We start from the raw sequence: 21,587 nt of genomic DNA, 5'->3' as shown, positions 1-21,587 counted from the left end.
TTCTGAATTTATCTTGTTTCACAACTGATTTGGACCTCTGAGGTGAGTATGGGGCAAAACCTTTTAGGGACAATTAGCTGAGGTAGAAACGTGTTTTCTCTTGATTCTCATCACCGGTGATGTCAATAGTCTGTCTAATGCAGCTCACAATGTTGCTAATAAAACAGGATCCCAGAAGTGTCTCAATCTCCAGGACACATACATTGTACTTGCGATACGCCCACTAAGCTTACTGTTAGAAAATATTGAAGTTCTTGATGAAATTCCTCCTGCTGTAAGTTTCCATGATTCTGTGATACATGTCTATAGTGTCTTAGCATTATTTGTAGATAAAATTCAGATTTGCATTGATTGTTTCAGTTGTAATAGTTCTGAAGCCTAAGAATTGATATTACCACAACCACACGAATCTAGAGGTGGCCTAGACATGAGTGGAAGCAGCATAATTACATAAAGGAATCTCCCTACCCCGGACACCAATACACCATCTAACACTAGACCTCGGAGGATTATCTACAGCTGCGACAGGGAGGCTTGAAGGCTGTGTTGCCTGCCTGTTGCCAGATATGGGTCAATGTCATCTCCTCGTAGCTGGAGAAGAAATTCCAGAAAGAGGAGGATCCAGTTGTTGTGGTCCACATAGGAACCAGCGACATAGGTAGAACTAGGAATGAGGTTCTGCTGATGGAGATTGAGGAGCTAGGGCACAAAGTAAATTTCAGAGCCACAAATGGTAATAATCGTTGGATCACTACCTGAGCCACATGCAAATTGGCATTGGGACAAGCAGATTAGAAGGTTAAATTCGTGGCTGAAAGAGAGGCATGGGAGGCAGGGGTTTCAATTCATGGGGCACTGGCACCAGTGCTGGGGAAAGAGGGAGCTGTTCCGTTGGAATGGACTCCATTTAAACCAGGCTGGGACTAGTGTCCTAGCGAATCGAGTAACTAGGGCGGTAGACAGAGGTTTAAACTAATAAGGAGGGGGAAGGGTTCAGGTAAAGGTAAATTTATAAGTATTGAGAGAAAAGTCAAGGCTGTAGAGCAGAGTAGTGACTTGGGTAAAATCAAGCAGGTTGTCTCTGGAATGGACACAGTGTTTAATAACAGTAATAGGGCATTAGCGACTAAGGCCGCATCAGGGAAAAATAGTAAAACGTTCAAATTAAAGGTGTGATGTCTGAATGCACAAGGCATACGTAACAAGATAAGATGAATTAATGGCTCAAATAGAGATAAATGATTACTGAGACGTGGTTGTAGGGTGACCAAGATTGGGAACTAAATATTCCAGAGTACTTGACTTTTCGAAAAGATAGCGGGGTAGCCCTGATAATAAAGGATTAGATAAAGGCAATAGAGAGAAAGGATCTTAGCCCAGAAAATCAGGATATAGTATCAGAATGGATGGAGCTAAGAAATAACAGTAGTTTATAGATCCCCTAACAGTAATCATGGTGTTGGACAGAGTATAAATCAGGAAATTAGAAGAGCAAGTAACAATAATTGTGGGGGACTTTAGCCTTCATACAGACTGGGCAAACCAAATTGGCAAATGTAGCTTGGAGGACGAGTTCATGGAATGTTTTCTGGAACAATGTCGAGGAACCAACTAGGGAACAGGCAGGAACAGGAGAAATTATAATGCGGAATAATAAAATGGCAGAGACTTTAAATAAATATTGTGTGTCTGTCTTCACAGTATAAGACACAAAGAATCTAATCTAAAAAGGGTCCAATGAGAACGAAGAACTTAAAGTAATTAATATTGGTAAAGAAAAAGTACTGGAGAAATTAATGGGACTAAAAGCCGACAAATCCCCTAGACCTGATGGCCTACATCCTAAGATTTTAAAAGAGGTGGCTGGAGAGATCGTGGATGCATTGGTTTTGATCTTCCAGAATTCCCATGATTCTTAAACATTCCCCATGGATTGGAAGGTAGCACATGTAGCCCCATTGTTCATGAAGGGAGGGAGAGTGAAAACATGGAACTATGGAAGAGTTAGCCTGACATTAATAGTCGGGAAAATGCTAGAATCTACTATTAAGGACGTGGTAACAGGGCACTTGGAAAATCACAATATGATTAAACAGAGTCAACACAGTTTTATGAAAGGGAAATTGTGTTTGAAAATCTATGAGAGTTTTTTTGAGGGTGTAACTAGCAGGGTAAATGAGGGGAAGCAGTTGATGTAGTCTATTTGGATTTTTATAAAGCATTCGATAAGGTGCCACACAAGAGGTTGTTACACAAGAGTAGGGCTCATGAGATTATGGATAATATATTAGCATTAGCATGAGGAGAGACTGGATCAATTGGGCCTTTATTCACTGGAGTTTAGAAGAGTGAGAGGGGATCTCATAGAAACGTATAAGATTCTGACGAGACTGGACAGGTTAGATGCAGGAAGAATGTTCCCGATGTTGGGGAAGTCCAGAACCAGGGAATATAGTCTCAGGATAAGGGGTAGGCCATTTAGGACTGAGATGAGAAGAAACTTCTTCACTCAGAGCGTTGTTAACCTGTGGAATTCCCTGCCGCAGAGAGTTGTTGATGCCAGATCACTGGATATATTCAAGAGGGAGTTAGATATGGCCTTTACGGCTAAGGGGATCAAGGGGAATGGAGAGAAAGCAGGAAAGGGGTACTGAGGGAATGATCAGCCATGATCTTATTGAATGGCGGTGCAGGCTCGAAGGGCCGAATGGCCTACTCCTGCACCTATTTTTTATGTTTCTATTCATCAAGGATTGGTTAACGGACAGAAAACAGAGAGTAGGAATAAACAGGTCATTTTCGGGATGGCAGGGTGTAACTAGTAGAGTGCCTCAAGGATTAGTGCTTGGGCCTCAGCTATCTATAATCTACATCAATGACCAAGTTTGCTGACGATACAAAGTTAGGTGGCAAAGTAAGCTGTGAGAAGAACACAAAGTGCCTGCAAAGGAATATAGACCTGTTAAGTGATTGGGCAGGAAGGTGCAGATAGAGTATAATGTGGGCAAGTGTGATCTTATCCACTTTGGTAGAAAGAATGGAAAAGCAGAACATTTTTTAAAAGGTGAGAGACCACTAATTATTCAGATGGATTTGGGGGTCCTTGTACACGAATCACAGAAAGTTAACATGCAGGTAAAACAAGCAATTAGGAAAGCAAATGGTATGTTAGTCTTTATTGCAAGGGGGTTGGAGTATATGAGTAAGGAAGTCTTGCTGCAATTATGTAGGGCTTTGGTGGGACCACACCTGGAGTAATGCATACAGATTTGGTCTCCTTATCTAAAGAAGAATATACTTGCCTTACAGGGGGTGCAACAAAAGATCACTAGATTGATTCCTGGGATGAGCCTGCTGACCTATGAGGAGAAATTGAGTGGAATGGGCCTATATTCTCTGGAGTTAAGAATGAGAGGTGATTTCATTGAAATATATAAAATTCTTAGAAGGTTTGAGAAGGTAGATGCTGAAAGGTTGCTTCCCCTGGCTGGCGAGTCTAGAACTAGGTGCCAGAGTCTCAGATAAGGGGTTGGCCATTTAGGACTGAGATGAGGAGAAATTTCTTCACTCAGAGGATTGTGATTCTTTGAAATTCGTTACTTCAGAGAGTTGATGAGTATATTCAGGATTGAGATCGACAGATTTTTGGGAATCAAGGGATATGGCGGGAATGCAGAGTTGATGTAGAAGATCAGCCATGATCTTATTGAATGGCAGAGCAGGCTGGGGGGCCATATGGCCTTCTCTTGGTTCCTATTTCTTATGTTCAACTATTGTAGATATTGCAGTTAAATCTCAATGAAGCTGCAAAGGCTTTGGATTAACCCAACAATCAAAAATGATGCTGGGTTGTTTAGAAAAGAGGACCCACTAGTATAGTTGGACCCTGCCACTTCTCAAACTGCTCACAAAATATTCTGCACCCTATATGATATGGAATAGAAGAAACAGCAAGATTATGGAGACACAAGGGCTTAAAATAACTTCCTCGCTATTTGTCTAGTATTGTTATATTAGGTGGCCAAACCTTTACTGGCTGGTTGCAAGTTTGTTCCCTAAAGAACAAAACAGCACAACTAACTGTTCAAACGTTGATGCCTACGTCTGGATCTGCCAAGCCAAGTCCAAACAGCTTGGCTCCCATAATAACTCCCGAGGCACGATTTGAGCAGCAGTGGGGGACGCTATTGGGTGGGAAACCCGGAAAAACTTTTAGCGTGTCGGTCTGCAGCATTTTATGCAGCCCCCAACTATAGGCCCCAAGTTTCGCCATGATTTGCTCCTGATTTTTAGGAGCAACTGGTGTAGAACGGAGTATCTGAGAAATCGGAATTCTCGCCATTTAGTTTGCTCCAGTTCTAGTCAGTTAGAACAGTTTCACTTTGGAACAGAATTTTTTTTTCAAAAGGGGGCGTGATCGGCCACTTACGCCTGTTTTCAAAGTTTCGTCAGTGAAAACTTACTCCAAACTAACTTAGAATGGAGTAAGTGAAGATTTTTGTACGCTCGAAAAAACCTTGTCTACACTTTAGAAAATCAGGCGTGGGTTACAAATCAGGCGTAGGGAATGGGGGGGGGGGTTTAAAGGGAAGTTTACAAACATTAAACACTTCAGTTTTACAAATAAAGAGCCATCATCAATAATAAATAATATCAATAACTCAACCAATAAATCAATCAAAAAAAATTAAGAAGAAATCATTTTTTTTTTTTTAAATCAATAAATAAAACATTTTCTACTTACCGACTGCAGCACCAGGAGCCCTCCAACAGCATGCTGGGATGCCCCCACCCCCCACAGTGTGTCTCTGTCAGTGTCTCTATCTCTCTGTCTGTGTGTGTCTCATTCTCTGTCTGTCAGTGTCTGTGTTTCTGACAGCGAGGGGAGTGGGAGAAGGGGGTAGAGGGAGGGAGGGATGGGGTAGAGGGAGGGAGGGATGGGGTGGAGGGAGGGAGGGATGGGGTGGAGGGAGGGAGGGAGGGAGGGATGGGGTAGAGGGAGAGAGGGATGGGGTAGAGGGAGAGAGGGATGGGGTAGAGGGAGGGAGGGATGGGGTAGAGGGAGGGAGGGATGGGGTAGAGGGAGGGAGGGATGGGGTAGAGGGAGGGAGGGATGGGGTAGAGGGAGGGAGGGATGGGGTAGGAGGGGAAGGAATGGGGAAGGAGGGGGAGGCGGGGGGGAGAAGGGGGAGGCGGGGGGGAGAAGGGGGAGGCGGGGGGGAGAAGGGGGAGGCGGGGGGGAGAAGGGGGAGGCGGGGGGGAGAAGGGGGAGGCGGGGGGGAGAAGGGGGAGGCGGGGGGGAGAAGGGGGAGGCGGGGGGGAGAAGGGGGAGGCGGGGGGGAGAAGGGGGAGGCGGGGGGGAGAAGGGGGAGGCGGGGGGGAGAAGGGGGAGGCGGGGGGGAGAAGGGGGAGGCGGGGGGGAGAAGGGGGAGGCGGGGGGGAGAAGGGGGAGGCGGGGGGGAGAAGGGGGAGGCGGGGGGGAGAAGGGGGAGGCGGGGGGGAGAAGGGGGAGGCGGGGGGGAGAAGGGGGAGGCGGGGGGGAGAAGGGGGAGGCGGGGGGGAGAAGGGGGAGGCGGGGGGGAGAAGGGGGAGGCGGGGGGGAGAAGGGGGAGGCGGGGGGGAGAAGGGGGAGGCGGGGGGGAGAAGGGGGAGGCGGGGGGGAGAAGGGGGAGGCGGGGGGGAGAAGGGGGAGGCGGGGGGGAGAAGGGGGAGGCGGGGGGGAGAAGGGGGAGGCGGGGGGGAGAAGGGGGAGGCGGGGGGGAGAAGGGGGAGGCGGGGGGGAGAAGGGGGAGGCGGGGGGGAGAAGGGGGAGGCGGGGGGGAGAAGGGGGAGGCGGGGGGGAGAAGGGGGAGGCGGGGGGGAGAAGGGGGAGGCGGGGGGGAGAAGGGGGAGGCGGGGGGGAGAAGGGGGAGGCGGGGGGGAGAAGGGGGAGGCGGGGGGGAGAAGGGGGAGGCGGGGGGGAGAAGGGGGAGGCGGGGGGGAGAAGGGGGAGGCGGGGGGGAGAAGGGGGAGGGGGAGAAGGGGGAGGGGTAGAAGGGGAGGGGTAGAAGGGGGAGGGGTAGAAGGGGGAGGGGTAGAAGGGGGAGGGGTAGAAGGGGGAGGGGTAGAAGGGGGAGGGGTAGAAGGAGAAGGGGGGGAGGGGGAAAGGAGAAGGGGGGGAAAGGAGAAGGGGAGAGGGGGGGGGGAAAGGAGATGGGAGGGGGGGGGGGAAAGGAGATGGGAGGGGGGGGGGAGGGGAGAAAGGAGAAGGGGGAGAGAGGCTGAACGGGCCGGGCCCAAGACTTCGGGCAGGGCTCATCCCCAGCACCAGATTTACAGGTAGGTGGCGTTGGGTCGGGTCGGGATCGCGGGTCGGGTCGGGGGGCGGGGTGGTGGTGGGAGGTCCGGTCCGGAGGCGGGGGGAGTCGGGTCGGGTCCAGTCCGGAGGCGGGGGGGGGGAGCGAGTGTCGAGTCGGGTCGGGAGGAAGCAGGAGCTGGCCGTGGGAGGAGCCTTATTCACGCAGCCCCAGTGAGGCCATTCGGCCAGGGCTCGGGGCTACGTGCTTCGGCCCCTCCCACACAGTTTTGGGCGCCTGGAGCTACTGCACATGCGCGCCCACAGTAGCGCATGTGCAGAGGTCCCGGCACTGTTTTCAGCGCAGGGACCTGGCTCCGCCCCCTACAGCTCCTGCTGCGCCGCGCCGAGCTGCAAACGACCTGCAGGGAGCTGGAGAATCTGGAAGTTTTTTTTAGGCGCACTTTGTGGCGCGAAAAACGGGCGTCCAGGTCGGGACTGCACCGTTCTAGGCGCGGCTCGAAACTTGGGCCCATAATTAGGAGTTTGCACAAAGAGAGGAAGACGTTTCACCATGGATTCAGGACAGTCACAGGCTGTGCCTCGACTTAAATGAGGCATTGCTGGGTGTAGTTAGGAGTCGGAAAGAGATGCTCTTCGCCAGCAACGGGAGAAGCTTGCTGCACCAAAGGCGGCATTGGCTGGAGGTGGCCGAGGAGGTCAGCAGCAGGAAAAGAAAGATATATAGACAAGTGACATGCAACTGTGATGTGTAGCTCAATGGAAGACCTCTACATTGGTAATTAATTAATTTACATTGAGCCTCAACTAACTACTGTCTCAACCACCAGTTTGTGTCCTGGATAGAATGCCAGTTATTTGCAATAATTTATTCTTTAGAATGAATGAGCAAAAAAAAACTCAAGTGCAGATGAGTCAAATTTCTACTGGAAATTTCTCCATTGCTTGCAAAAAGAATGGCTCTAATATTTACGAGGAGGGAGTGGATAAGCGCAGTTACAAGTAGAAATCCGGAAATTCCGGGAACGCGGAGGTCTTGCCGAGTTTAACGGCCGAACCACATTATCGTACTTTTTACTCTATCTCTGATTGATAGGTTGGTCGGCTGCCGGGCTGGAAAGCCAGCAGCAGAAGGACACAGCTGGAGACCGTTTGGGACAGTCCCTGGTAGCCAGGAATGATGGCAGGTCAGAAGGGGTCGGACTGCCAATCAGGAGGGAGAGAGCGACAGATCGCGGGGCAGAAGGGGGTGGGGGGTGGGGGGAGGTAGTCAACTGATCGCTGCAGAAGATTTGCTTGAGGGGATGAGTGGAGCACTCCTGCTCTTCCAGGCTCACAAGCAGTGCTACAAAAAGCACTTGCCTGCCTGCTTGATCCAGCTGCTTCCATCTCCATTTCGCTGCTGGGTTTCCCCACGTCCTGGGAAACCTGACAGGCCAGCATTAACTTTAAATCAGCTCCCAACTGTACCGTGGGGGCCTGATTTAAATATTATACAGACACGCCACGGAACCCACCACCGTAAAAATGGCAGCAGGTATGTACGCGACAGATTGGGGTCGCATTATGCAATTTGTAATGTTTAACCCCTGCCCCCCATCCGCCTGTCATTGGGGGGGGCGTGGGGTTAAAAGTTCCCCAAAAGTTTCAACACTTATGACAGAGAAAGTTCATTGGTAAAAGTAATCTCTCACTGCCCTGAAAAAGTAATGCCCACAAATCTAATGAGCCGGTTAGGAAGTTATTTTTTTGGTAGTTGTAACAGCCATCTATTCAACACAAAAAGTCTGATGCAATATCCTTATAGTGGTTCTGTCAGTAATGTATAAAGCAGAGATAGCTGAAGAGGTCACTTTTTATTGTTCTTGCCGAGCTCATTTGAACACAGGTACAAAACCTCTTCTGCCTCAAAAAAAAAGTGCCTTTCTTTAAAGAGCAGAACCTCAACAGGTTTCCAAATACAAAATCACTGGAATATAACTATCGCTGTACAACATATATAAGGAAAACTATTCCAATCTAAATATTCTGAACAATTTGAAATGTGATAAGTTACATTTTCTACTTCAAAGAGAAAAAATGAAGGATAGTTTTAATCAATAATCCCTATTTAAATAGTGCATAATAAAATATTTTAATATCAAACACTAATTAACACAAACGTTATCTGTGCAGAGAACAATGCAAGCCAAGTTAAAACTTACCTCTAAGAGCTCATCTCCACTGTATAGTTTTCCATTACGTCCCACAGGCCCCTCAGGGAGGATGGAACGAATATAGTGATGCCCAATTGTGGCTTCTAAACTTATGCCGAGGCCACTGTTTTCACTGAACTTTGTTACCTGGGTCACCTGAAAATAAAAGTATAACTCAGCCAATCATTTTTGATTAAAAGAAATTTCAAGCTAAAAATGAATGATTGGATCTAATTAATATTTTTAAAAGTGTAGGGTTAGAGGGCCCGAGTTTGGTCAAACCTTGGTTCCGCCCATGTACTGTCGAAAGGACCGCTAAGATCCTGACGGTACTTTGGGCGGAAATTTTGGGGGAAAAAAGCCCGGCGGAAAAAATGGGGTGGCAAATGCAATCCTCGGCGAATTAACGGCGAGGATAGTCAGGTTCGGGGGGGGGGCGGGTGGGGGGAAGAGAACATGAAAAGAAAATTTTAAACACATGAAAAAAAAGACTACAACAAATCCTTCAGAGGACCCTATCCCCCTAAATCACTGGAAAAGAAAGCGGTCTTTTCTGCTGCTGGAGCGGAGGACCGCACAGACCAATCTCGTGAGGGAGCGGGCGGGCAGACTTTTGTCAGCGTTGCATGCCGGCGCACGTCCCCAGCAGTCTTCTCTCCCCACCAGCATGAGGACCTCACCAAACTCGCTCGGATGGGAGAGTGCCCAGAAAACAGGGAGACCACCAAGAAAAGTCCACCAAATTCGGGCCCATAGAATACTAGCACAACTAATTGTCTGTGCTACCAATCCCAGAATGTTGATGATCAGAAATCCAGTCATTCCTTCACTTCTCTCATGTCTAATTCATTTATTTTTCTTCCATCCGACTTTTATATTTCTAACCTTTCTACAAATGTTGAATTCGTTTGAAAATTCCCAGTCATTTTAAAAAATGCATTTGGTCATTAAATTACACAAACTTTGTGAAATTTTAAAAATGCAGTAGTGTAGGCCACATACTATCTCCAACATGGAACAACTTGCATTTATATAGTGACTTTAATGTAGCAAAATGCCTCAAGTCATTTCACAGGAGCGTTATCAAACAGAATTTGACACAGAGTCACATAAGGAGATATTAGGGTAGATGACAAAAAGCTTTGTCAAAGAGGTAGGTTTTAAGGAGCGTCTTATAGAGGGAGAGAGGTAGAGAGGAGAAGAAGCTTAGAGAAGGAACTCCAGAGCCTAGGACCCAGGCAGCTAAAAGCAAGCCCGCCAATGGTGGAGCGATTAAAATCTGGGATTCGCAGGCCAGAATTGGAGGAGCGCAGAGATCTCGGAGGGTTGTAGGGGGTTCAAGAGATAGGGAAGGGTGAGGCCATGGAGGAATTTGAAAAGAAAGATGAGAATTTTAAAATCGAGGCATTGCCAGACCAGAAGTAAATGTAGGTCAGCGAGCACAGGGGTAATGGGTGAACAGGACTTGGACACAGGCAGCAGAATTTTGGATGAGTTCAAGCATATGAAGGGTGGAAGGTGGATTGAATATTGAATTATTAAATATATTTAAGTTGGAGATAGACAGATTATTGAAGGATAAGGGAGTCAAGGGTTATGGGGAGAGGACAGGGTAGTGGAGTTGAGGCCAAGATCAGACCAGCCATGATCTTATTGAATGGCGGAAAAGGCTCAAGGGGTCAGAAGGCCTATTTATTATGTTCTTATGGGAGGCCTTGCCACGAGAGCATTGGAATAGTCACGTCTAGAGGCAACAAAAGCAGCGGATGACCTCAGGTAGAGGTGGAGAAGGGCGATGTATCAGAGGTGGAAGTAGGCAGTCTTGGTGATGGAGCAGATATGTGGTCAGAAGTTCATCTCAGGGTCAAATAGCATGCCAAGATTGTGAACAGTCTGGTTCAGTCTCAGACAGTGACCAGGGAGAGGGATGGAGTTGGTGGCTAGGGAACGGAGTTTGTGGCAGGGACCAAAGACAATGGCTTCAAATCGAAGTAGGTGGATCATGGATCACGGTTATTTTGTAGCTGCAAAGGGTTTGTCTCAAAAGGATTTGTGCATTTGACTGTAGGTTATTCTATACAAGCTTATTGTATGTAGAAATTATTAACAAGTAACATGTGTATCTTAAATTTACATACCACAATTTTATAGTTGGCTCCCAGAATCTCCTGCCATTTAACACAAAGGCTTTCCTCTTCTGATGAGCTGAGCTGAAAGCCTGGTGTGATAGAGGATTAACAAAACAAATCATGCTTATTTCACTTAAGATTTGTGTTGCCCCACAATTTTTTTTAAAACCCTCTTTACAACATTGTATGTTTAAAAATGTATATTCAATTTATTTACCATTTGATTTTGTAAATATTTAACATTTTAGTCATTGCAATAAAAAATTTCCCAAATCAACAAAATCTTTCTTCAAAATATTCCTCTCCTTCCTCCCCATCGCGATATGCAAATGATTGTAATACTCCAGGTTCTAAAAATCAAATCAGCAGTTCTTTGTTCAAATATAGGCGGAAGGGAGCACCATCACCTGCATATTCCCCTCCAAGTTACACACCATGCTGACTTGTAAATATATCTATGCTCCTTCACGGTCACTGGGTCAAAATCCTGGAACTTCCACACTAACAGCACTGTGGGAAAACCTTCAACACACGGACTGCAGTGGTTCAAGAAGGTGGTTCAATACCACCTTCTCAAGGGCAATTCAGGATGGGCAATAAATGCTGGCCTTGCCAGCTATGCCCACATCCCGGAACGAAAAGAAAATAAACAGCAGTTGAATGTTACCAATCTAAATGACTGAAACAATCAAAAAAAAGGAGGTTGAATAAACATCTCAAGTTTACTGTCAGATGGGAGCAGTTCTTCCCCCATTTTAAGCACTTTAGTAACAAGCTTGCTACTAAAAATGATCACATTAAACGAATGGCTTCCCTTAATGCATTATTATGAATGTGCATGTAAGCTGCTTTACAAAATTGCCTTGTGATTAATTATAGCAACTTGAGGGGACATAGTGTAAAACACAAAGGAAAAAAAGCAAGCTTCAGTATTAGAGGAATCTTGTCGACATGCCAATTGTACAAGTTATCAATTCAACTTACACATTACTTGAGCGTGCTGGCACAGATATGTTTAATTTTACTAATTCTAAAGATAGGACCGCCAATCCTAGATAGCTCAATGATGGGAAAGACGAGGAACGAACTGGGTTTCATTTTCTGAAGGCACATCTCTGGTCACTGATCACAGAATGCCACAGACAGTAAACAAGGTTACGTAAAATTCATTTCTTCCAAACAGGCTTAGTTTACAAAAAGTGTAACGCTAAATTTATTTGCATGCTTAAGTGCTTTCACAAAATTGCAACAACATCTGCATCACTCTCAATTGATCAGGAAGGCCATAATTTAGAAGTAGCAAGGGATTTTCGGATATTATGTTTTGTGAAAACGGTCTCTGCTAGAGACCAGACTGATATTGTGCTGAGGTCATGCTGAGGAGAGACTTAGAAGTATGGGGGGTTAATTTGGCTAATCCCTGAAAACTGGTGTGGGGATCGCAGTACGCGATTAACCCGCACCCCTGTTCGTTGCTTTGCAGGCAGCACGTTAAATTGTTGCCACCTGCTGTTGTCAATGATTGTTGTGTGCAGCCAGTGCTATCCGCACTATTTATTGGCAGCACGCAAAGCACGGGGCCTGTTATCACGAATGGATAGTTCTACTCAAAGGCAACTTGCATCTCTTATGGGGAGGTGCACTGCAGCTCGAAGAAATGGTGGAAGATTTTTGAAAAGTGAAACTAGACTATTATACTTTGAGGAATGATTGAAGATGCAAGAAAGCGAGCACCAATATTTTCTGACAATGCACTGGAGGTCTTGGTGCTGGAGGTGGAGGGAAGGAGAGACATCCTATACCTGCAGCAGGGTAGGAGGCCCTCCAGACAGATCCTCAGAAGGCAGCGTCAAGAAGTAACGGTGGAGATCAATGCCATGAGTGATGCTCCAAGAACATGGATGCAGTGCAGGAACAAGTTTAACGATCCGACATGGATTGTCAAGGTGAGTGAGTTCATCTTCAAAGGGCATATCCTACCAGCTGTACCACTAGCCTCATCCACTACACCCCCATCACCCACCTACCAACAATCTCTATCAATCAGTTCTCAACCCTTTAATTCATATGCTTTACCTCCCCCTCACACACTTAGCAGTGTTGTAAGCCTCCCACCCACAACTTGGTGAGACCGCATCTGGAGTATTGTGTGCAGTTTTGCTCTCCTTACCTAAGAAAGGATATATTTGCCACAGAGGGAGTACAGCGAAGGTTCACCAGACTGATTCCTGGGATAGCAGGACTGTCGTATGAGGAGAGATTGAGTCTACTAGGCCTGTATTCACTAGAGGGGATCTCATTAAACATATAAAATTCTGACTGGGCTAGATAGACTGGATGTGGGGAGGATGTTTCCCCTGGCTGGGAAGTCTAGAACAAGGGATCACAGTCTCAGGATACGGGTAGGAAATTTAGGACCAAGATGGCAGTGCAGACTCGAAGGGCCGAATGGCCTACTACTGCTCCTATTTTCTACGTTTCTATGTTTCACATACACTGAAAGCTATTCAACTATGACAGCAACATCACCTAAACATATTGCACGCCACCCACCGACACACTTTCCTCTTTCTTGCAGGAGAAAGTGGCACATAACAGGAGGAAGCAGGAATTAACTGACGGAAGACAAGCGCAGCTGCATGTTTTAACCCCCATGAAGGAGACAATGCTGGCCATCATGGGAAGGAGCAGTGCTGAGACCGTGGCTACTGGCTGGGCTGGAGGGATTGATGATGAGGGTATCCACATATCTAATCCTCCACCTCACCTCCCACTTCTCCATCATCCCTCAATCTCTGCAGACTCACAAGCAGAAAATGGCATCGGCGTGCACTTCTTACTTTCTCCTCTCAACACAACCCAACTCTTTTCTCTTTTTCATTTCAGATACCCAAGAACTGGAACCATCTAATCAAAGGAGGAAGAGGAAGAAGACAATGAAGGTGAAGAGACACAGTCAATCTTTCTTACACTCGCAGCCAACAACTCAGACAGACACTGTTCGTGTATTAAGGGCTAGAATAGAGGAGGGGTCTGCAACTGGTGAGAAACCAAGCACAAGTGCGCAGGAGGCAGGGCAGCAGGAAAACCTTGCTGGAGGTTGAGGTCGCACACTAGTTCTGCTGCAGAGGAGTTTTATAGGCTACAGAAGAAGGGCAATGTGTGTACATAACCAAATGCTTGTGGACTGGAAAGCCTATCAGAAATCCTACACACAATGTCATGGAGCATGGAGGAGTCCAGCACCAACTTGGCACAGGGATTTGCGCAGAGCTTGACGCCCATTCTTTCCAGAATGGAACAGGTGGTCACCTCATTCAGCACACCTGTGGAACCCACCATGATGCAGCGTCTGATGGTCGATGTCACTGCTTGCATAGCAGCACAGTTTCCATCACAACACAAACAGCTTCCAACGGTCTGACTGCTGTAGTGGAAACTCAGACTGCTGCCATCGTATCTCTGAATACCATTGCTCAAAGGGGCTTCCAGGGCCTTAAACCAGTCCATTAATCTGTGTTCCAACAGATTAGTAGGATTGCTGAGGCACTGCCCCAGGAGAATGGCAGTGGCTCCATGGAGGTTCAAAGAGACTTGGGGGTCCAGGTACATAGATCATTAAAATGTCATGAACAGGCGCAGAAAATAATCAAAAAGTCTAATGAAATGTTGGCCTTTATATCTAGAGGACTAGAATACAACAAGGGGGTAGAAGTTATGCTGCAGCTATACAAAGCCCTGGTTAGACCATACCTGGAGTACTGAGAGTAGTTCTGGGCACCATACCTTAGAAAGGATATATTGGCATTGGAGGGAGCGTAGCGTGGGTTTACTGAATGATACCCAAAATCCAGGGGTTAAATTATGAAGAGAGATTATACAAATTAGGATTGTATTCCATATAATTTAAAAGATTAAGGAGAGATTTGAGTTAAGTTTTCAAGATATTAAGGGGAACAGATAGGGTAGAAGAGAGAAACTATTTCCTCTGATTGGGGAGTCTAGGACTCGGGGGTATAGTCTAAAAATTAGAGCCAGACCTTTCCGGAGTGAAATTAACAAACACTTCGACGCACAAAGGGTGGTAGAAGTTTGGAACTCTCTTCCGCAAACAGCAATTGATGCTAGATCAATCTGAGATTGATAGATTTTCGCGAACCAAACATATTAAGGGATGTGGGGCAACGGCAGGTATATAGAGTTGGATCGCAGGCCAGCCATGATTTCACTGAATGGCAGTACAGGCTTGAGGGGCTAAATGTTCTTGTTCCTATGTAAACCTGCTGTTCTCCCTCAGGACAACAGCATTCCTGCTCCCATCCCTGCCACTCTGCCAGTGCCCTTTCTGTTGCTTGTCAGCCAGCCCAGGCTGCTGCAGCCCAAGCCAAGATGGTACAATCTGAAGCTGAACCCTCTAGGCCAGAGTTGCTCAAGGTCGCCTCAAGGCCATCTGCAGTCTCCTCAATTGGAGGTCAGCAGCCTTCTACCAGCCATGCTGCAGTCACTGGGGAAGCACCTCGTAGAAGCACTAGGAGGCAAAGGCACACGGAAAACAGGCACTATGGAAATGCATATGGGTGGTTAGTTTAATTTTATATGCATATGATTGAATTTATAAAATTGGATTGGAATGTGCATTTTCTGGTGGGTTTTATTTTTGTGTTATCGGAAATGGGACAATGTGATGGTCAGTGTTAGAGGAAACGTAAGGAGTGTGGGACTGTTGGTGTATAGGGAGTTGTGATTTAGGTTACTAATATTGCTCAGGAATTATTTTATCACAGAGCCAGGGCAGAAAAAGGCTGTCTATGATGTAGCTGCCCTTCCTCTTCCTGTTTCTTCACTTCCTGTTACACTTCCTCCTCTCCTCTTCTTCATGCTCCTCAGCTTCTCGCATGATAGGTGATGGCAAGGGCTGTTCCCTTATAATGGGGAGGTTGTGCAGCATGCAAGATACTACTACAAATCTTTGTACCTGCTCAGCTGAGTACTGCAGGGCTCCTGCACATTGAGGGAGTGGAATCCTTTTTGGTTCATGAAAATGGCCAAGTTTACATGAGGCGCATGCATGGTAATGTGTGTGCGGTCAATCCATCCTGCACCATGGGGAAGCCTGCATTCTATGCAACCCCTTCTGCTCGCTCCACCTGCTTGATTCTGGAGATTAAACTGTTTCTCTGTGTATAGTACGCTTCAGTGATGTCCCTTATGCAGCAGTGCACTGCAAACTGTGAGATGTTACTTGTATCTCTAGCAGCAGTCTGGAGGAGACAGATGCATAAAAGTTCAGAACTATGGTCACCTTGACAGCCACAGCAATGCAGTCCTTGCCCTGCTTTGAGGTTGCAGTTGTGGCTGCAGCAGTTGTCAGATTTCAGTCACGACCTCTTTTGCTAAGCGAAGACATCTCAAGCATTGGTCCTAGCTAAAGTTGAGGTAAGAGAATTGCTCCCTAAGGTTAAGGTTGGCTGAAGTGGGCATGTATAGTTGGAAGATGGCAGCATTAGCATCAAATCAGCATTGCACACTGATTTGTGTCATGATCTGCCGGTTAGGCATGGTGCTAGCGGTCGTTAGGTGCGTGCACAAGATCCTCTTTACCAAGATAGTGTCCTGCGCACTTCCCATCAGAATTGGGCACGCGCATCACAGACCCCATTTCAAGCATTAGGTGGCCGACTAGAACCTAAAAAACGGGCCCTACTTCGCTCAATTTAGCCCCCATTGTCTACTGGAACACCAGTACAATCTCAAGTACAACAACGTATCTCCATAAGTAAATCAGATCAACTTTTGATATTTAATTTCAACCCCAGGCTGTCAACTAACATGCAGGTCTATACTGTCAAGTGATTGTGAATATTTTCTACACTGCACACGCAAGTGTCATGCATACAGGCTAAATCACCAACATTTTCACTTTAAGTAAATATGAATTCCTTAGAGTGAATGATATCACCACTCTTATGAGGAGGGTTTTGTTCGAACCTAACAACTGAAAACATATCTTGCTGCTTCCCTCATAATTTAATGTTTTATTTATAAAAAGGGAAATTATTTTTCCTGTAGGTGGGGGAGGAAGTTGCCTTTGCATCTTGGTATCCAATCGCAAAATTCTGGTGAAGTACTTTCCATTTGGCATATGTGCATTAATGTGCAGAATGATGTTTTTATCTTAGGCAACTTTATTTCAAGTAGTAACGTAGCTTGAGAGATGTGTCAGCAATAGCACTGCTTACCTATGCAAGTTACTATAACTTAGAAACAATGGGAAGATCCAGGAAGTCACTTAGCTGAAATGATCATAACGTTGAGAAGCATCTTCGGTCATCAATAAAGGTGGTTTCCTTTACCTTCAGTCAACGTTGGTGGAATATCCATAGTGGGTTCATTACATCATGAAAGATATGGGGGTTAAATTCAGGAGGTCTTTCTTTTTGGTCGCCACCCCGCCCCCCCTCCGCTCACGTTGGGTTGATACCTTGCACATAAACTGTGAGGTCCAAGGGGCCCAGGATGCCGGGCAACAGACCTCATTAGACTGAAGATGGTGCTGCGATAGGTAGTCACACAGGTAAGTGTCCAAGTTCTCCAAGCTAGCCCAGAATTTGAGGGATTTGTGCCTTCGGAGTGCCTGGTGGTCGTGATTGCAGGGGAGGGAGATTAGAGTGCCTGGTGGTCAGGGCCTGGAGGGAGAAAGGGAGGTCAGTGGGTGGTTGGGGGCAGTGCCTGGAGGTTGGATGTCAGGGATCTCGGAACCATGAGTCATGGCAATGATGATGAGTACTTACCCATTTTATTGCAGGTGATGTTTAGAGTTGGTTTCCCCGAGTGCAGCCAGGGCTGGTACTGGATGACTCAGGGCAATCCAAAACTGCAGCAGGGAGCTGAAGCAGGCATTAGGCCCCTTAGCCAAACGTATGCTTCAGGCATGAGTAGAGGAATCCTCTAATGTCTCCTTGCCCAATATGGCTGGCGTCGCACTTTTGTTGCCTGCCATTTTGGGGACTTAGGAAGCCACATGCACCTGAAAAACAGGTCCTATGGAGCCCAATTTAACCCCCATATTGTTTGAACACTGAATTCAAGGCAAGTGACATGTTTCTCTCTCTCTCCCCTTTTCTCCCCCAGGTTACAAGACAGTTATCTGTATTTTAAAAAATCTGAACTAGTTCAGTCTGAATATCTTTGCGAGAGAAGCCTCCCACATTAATGGAATTAGTAAGTTGCATCTTCCATCACTTTTCATTACTGAGACACATGGGTATACTGACTTTTCTCTCAGTTGCAAACTGTATAATGTTCTTTCATGTATTTTATGTAAAACAAACTGGTTGTAGGTTTGAAGCTGTTCTTTGCTTTGGAGGCAGTTCAGAGAGGGTTCGCTGGGTTGATTCCAGGGATGAGTTATGAGGAAAGGTTAAGTGGGTTGGGCCTCTACTCATTGGAATTCAGAAGAATGAGAGGTGATCTTATCGAAATGTATAAGATTGTGAGGGAGCTTGGCAGGATGGATGCAAAGAGGATGTTTCCACTGATGGGGGGAGTCTAGAACTGGGGGGTATGATCTTAGAATAAGGGACCGCTTATTTAAAACAGAGATGAGGAGAAATTTCTTCTCGAGGGTTGCAAATCTGTGGAATTCACTGCCTCAGAGAGCTGTGGAAGCTGGGACATTGAATAAATTTAAAGACAAAAATAGAGAGTTTCGTAAACGATTCTGGGGATAAGGGGTTTATGGGGAGCGGGCGGGGAAGTGGAGCTGAGTCCATGATCAGATCAGCCATGATCTTATTGAATGGCGGAGCAGGCTCGAGGGGCCGTATGGCCTACTCCTGTTCCTATTTCTTATGTTCTTGTCATGATAGAGCACGTATTGATCTGGCTTCTGTAAAGAGAGAAAAGCACCTGTGGCTGTACAAGCTATATTTTAGTAGCTGGTATACAGAACAAATTACAATTCCCAGCTCATACTATAGTTTAAGGTTTTGTGCATTTGCAACACCCAAGATCTGACTGGTACCCTTGGAGAACAAGACACACCTAGCAGTGTATCTGGAATATGTAATTAGATCCTGCATGCCTGAGTAATCAACTTTGCACGTGTAATTTGAGCCATTCATTCTGACTGCCAGGCTTCAGACACAGCTCACGGTACTGTCTCAGAGAAAAGTCAGGGCTCATCCTCGTAGGTTACCTTTCCCCCCACGCCACAACAAGTTTCTGACCTTTCCCTCCCATGCTGAGTTCCTGACCTTGTACCCCCAACAAGTTCCTGACCTTCTCTACCCGCCCCCAGCCAGAGTTCCTGACCTCCTCTCCCCCCTTCGATCCCATCTCCTCTCCTCCACCCCGCCGAACCCGTTTTGCCCTCGATCCTCTCTCTCCCCACAGCCACCAATGGATCCCCTGGCCTTCCCCGTACGGAGCCAAGAGAAGCGTGTCAGTGCAGGCCGCACCGTTTCGTACTGTGCATGCGCCACAGGATAAATGCACACACGCGGAGGAAACGGGTATGCATGCACAGAGTCAAAAATGCACAGAGTCAAAAATGCATTGCAAATAATTACTCTGATAAGTTTAACAAAAAATCTGGCAGTGATTAGTGATGCTAAATTGAAGGGAATATCTGGCACAAAAACCTGAAAATTGTGACAGTTTCTTTTAAAAACACCTCATACCAGGATAATATGTACCTGCTGCTGTGAACTTAGCTTCACATTCAGCTTCAATGTCTTGCTCATTAACTGGGGCAGCATTTGAAATCCTATTCACCAGTGCTAATGGTTCTTCAATCACTTCAGTTATTGCTACAGAGATCATAAACATGAGAAGGGAAACAATTGTTTTAGTTACAGGAATCTATGATTTCAAACATAATTCATGAATTGCATAAAACCGCAACAAAGTCAACAATCCAACTGGCAATAGTTACAATAATGAACTCTCATATTTTGAAAAGGACTTAAAAAACTCAGATTAACATATGACTGGAAATGTTTTTTTTTCTCATGTACTTTCACTTCAGTTCTTCATCTCCTCCAACAGTCCCTCAATTTAATTATTCCATACAGTCACATACTTTGATCTAGATTATCGCACTGTTTCAGAGCCTTCAGTTGGATTATCATGAACACCAGCATAACTAAATAATCTAGACAGGGCTTTTGCGCACATTTCTAGTGCAACACAGAACATGAACTGAATCAGCAGAGACAACAGCAAATTAAATACATGATGCAGACAGGGACTACTAATGTACCTGAAGCAGGTTTGTCATCTATGGTGAGCACATCTCCACCCTTCTCAGGTTTTACTTCATCTTTACCCTCAGACTGCGTTAAGGCTTCTGGTTTGAGTCCTCTCCTCATTAAAATAAGACGCACAGTTTGACCTGTATGACGCAACATTTCCACTGCTTGCTGGTTAGTGAAACCTTGAATGTTTGTTCCATCCACCTAGAATGGAAACACATTAAGACCACATGGTCCAAATTAGGATTAAATCGCCTGCCATTATGAAATGGCAGCTCTACAAAGAAGGATAGATTAGCTGGCTGAGATAAGAGGCAGTGATTCTGTTTTCTGATTTATAGGTTTTCAAATTGCAATAGAATTATGGGTCAAAATTTTAAAGTATCGGCTGATAGGAAGAGGTTTTAACCAAAAATACTCGTCTGTTAAGTTTTCATTGCATACATTAGACATGCTTTTAGACATGAAAAGGACAAAATCTGAACATTAGAAGAAAAGAAAATAAACTCGCAAAATTATGTAACATGATCGGAATTTTCAAACAAAGGTGCATTTTTAAACAAAAAATGTGTTGCTTTCGATTAAAATAGGAGATATTATACCTTTTCCTTCGATGCCAAACCTCAGGAAAAGGAACTAGATCATCACTTTTCCACTGCTATATTTTGCACAATGTACATTTGCATATAAAAGAGAGCAAAGGTTTTCTCCATATGGGAAGTAATTTAGGATTATACGTACAGCTATTATCTGATCACCAACATGTATTCTTCCATCCTGCTCAACCGCACTTCCTTGAGTGATACTTTTCACAAAGATACCAGAGGGCTCTGCAAACAAAAGCATCCATGGAAATTTGCACAGATATACATCCACTTTGTGTGAATTTTAAACCTACTTGTGTTTAAATATCAGTTACTGCTAATCAGCAGCTCATTTCACAGGTGGTCAAATTCAGGTCATTTACAACTGTGCAGCTCTATCCAATGCAACTGGCAAAAACTGTAATTTCAGTATCTCTCGCAGTAGGATTTTAATACAAAATGTGAATGCTAAAAAGCCAATTTGCCATACAAAACCAACTACTTTCATTACAATGAGCCCTAAGTTTCCACCCTCTGGAAAAACGGCGCATCTCGAAAAGCTGCGCCGACTATCTGGAAGAAAAAGGGCGCCAAAAACATACCTTGTGATTCTGCGAGTTCTTCAGGACGCTTTTGTGCTCGGCGTGGTGCAGCACAAGGGGTCGGGGGCTGAGCCAGGTCACGGCGCTGAAAACAGTGCCAGGACCTCTGCACATGCGCGCTAATGTGCGCGCATGTGCAGCAGCTGCAGATCCCCGAGGCTGTGTGGGAGGGCCCCGAAGCACGCCGCCCCGAGCCCTGGCCAAATGGGCTCATTGGGGCGGCGAAGATCGGACTCTGGCCTCCCTCCTCTTCAGCTTCAGGTCCCGCTCAGCTCCCCGCCACCACCCCCGTTTCGGCTCTCCCGCCCCGCTCCTCTCTTTTTCCCCCCCCCCCTCTTTCAGAAACACAGAGAGACACCAACACTGAGAGAGAGAGAGAGAGAGAGAGAGAGAGACAGACACTGGGGGGGCCCCCATTCCAGCACACTGTTGGAGGGCTCCTGTTGCTGCAGTCGGTGACTAGAAACTTAATTTTTTATTTATTGATTTTTTTTGATTAATTTATTGGTTGATTTATTGATTTATTTA

At 46.1% G+C, this 21,587-nt stretch overlaps 1 protein-coding gene across 10 annotated transcripts in view; it reads right to left on the bottom strand.

The window, feature by feature from the left end:
- LOC139270052 (multiple PDZ domain protein) overlaps positions 1-21,587 on the bottom strand; it is a 401,342-nt gene that overhangs the window by 264,966 nt on the left and 114,789 nt on the right. For all 10 annotated transcript variants that reach the window (XM_070888410.1, XM_070888412.1, XM_070888415.1 and 7 more), the window contains exons 10-14: positions 20,615-20,703; positions 19,882-20,077; positions 19,316-19,429; positions 10,629-10,708; positions 8,500-8,646 (exon numbers count right to left, since the gene is read on the bottom strand). In XM_070888410.1, coding sequence (XP_070744511.1) covers positions 8,500-8,646; positions 10,629-10,708; positions 19,316-19,429; positions 19,882-20,077; positions 20,615-20,703 — 626 coding nt within the window. The remainder of the gene's footprint in view (positions 1-8,499; positions 8,647-10,628; positions 10,709-19,315; positions 19,430-19,881; positions 20,078-20,614; positions 20,704-21,587) is intronic.

This window comes from Pristiophorus japonicus, chromosome 1 (genome assembly GCF_044704955.1).
Source record: "Pristiophorus japonicus isolate sPriJap1 chromosome 1, sPriJap1.hap1, whole genome shotgun sequence".
Lineage (NCBI taxonomy): Eukaryota > Metazoa > Chordata > Chondrichthyes > Pristiophoridae > Pristiophorus > Pristiophorus japonicus.
Note: the sequence above shows the minus strand (reverse complement) of the source record. Positions and strands in the feature narration are given on the sequence as shown.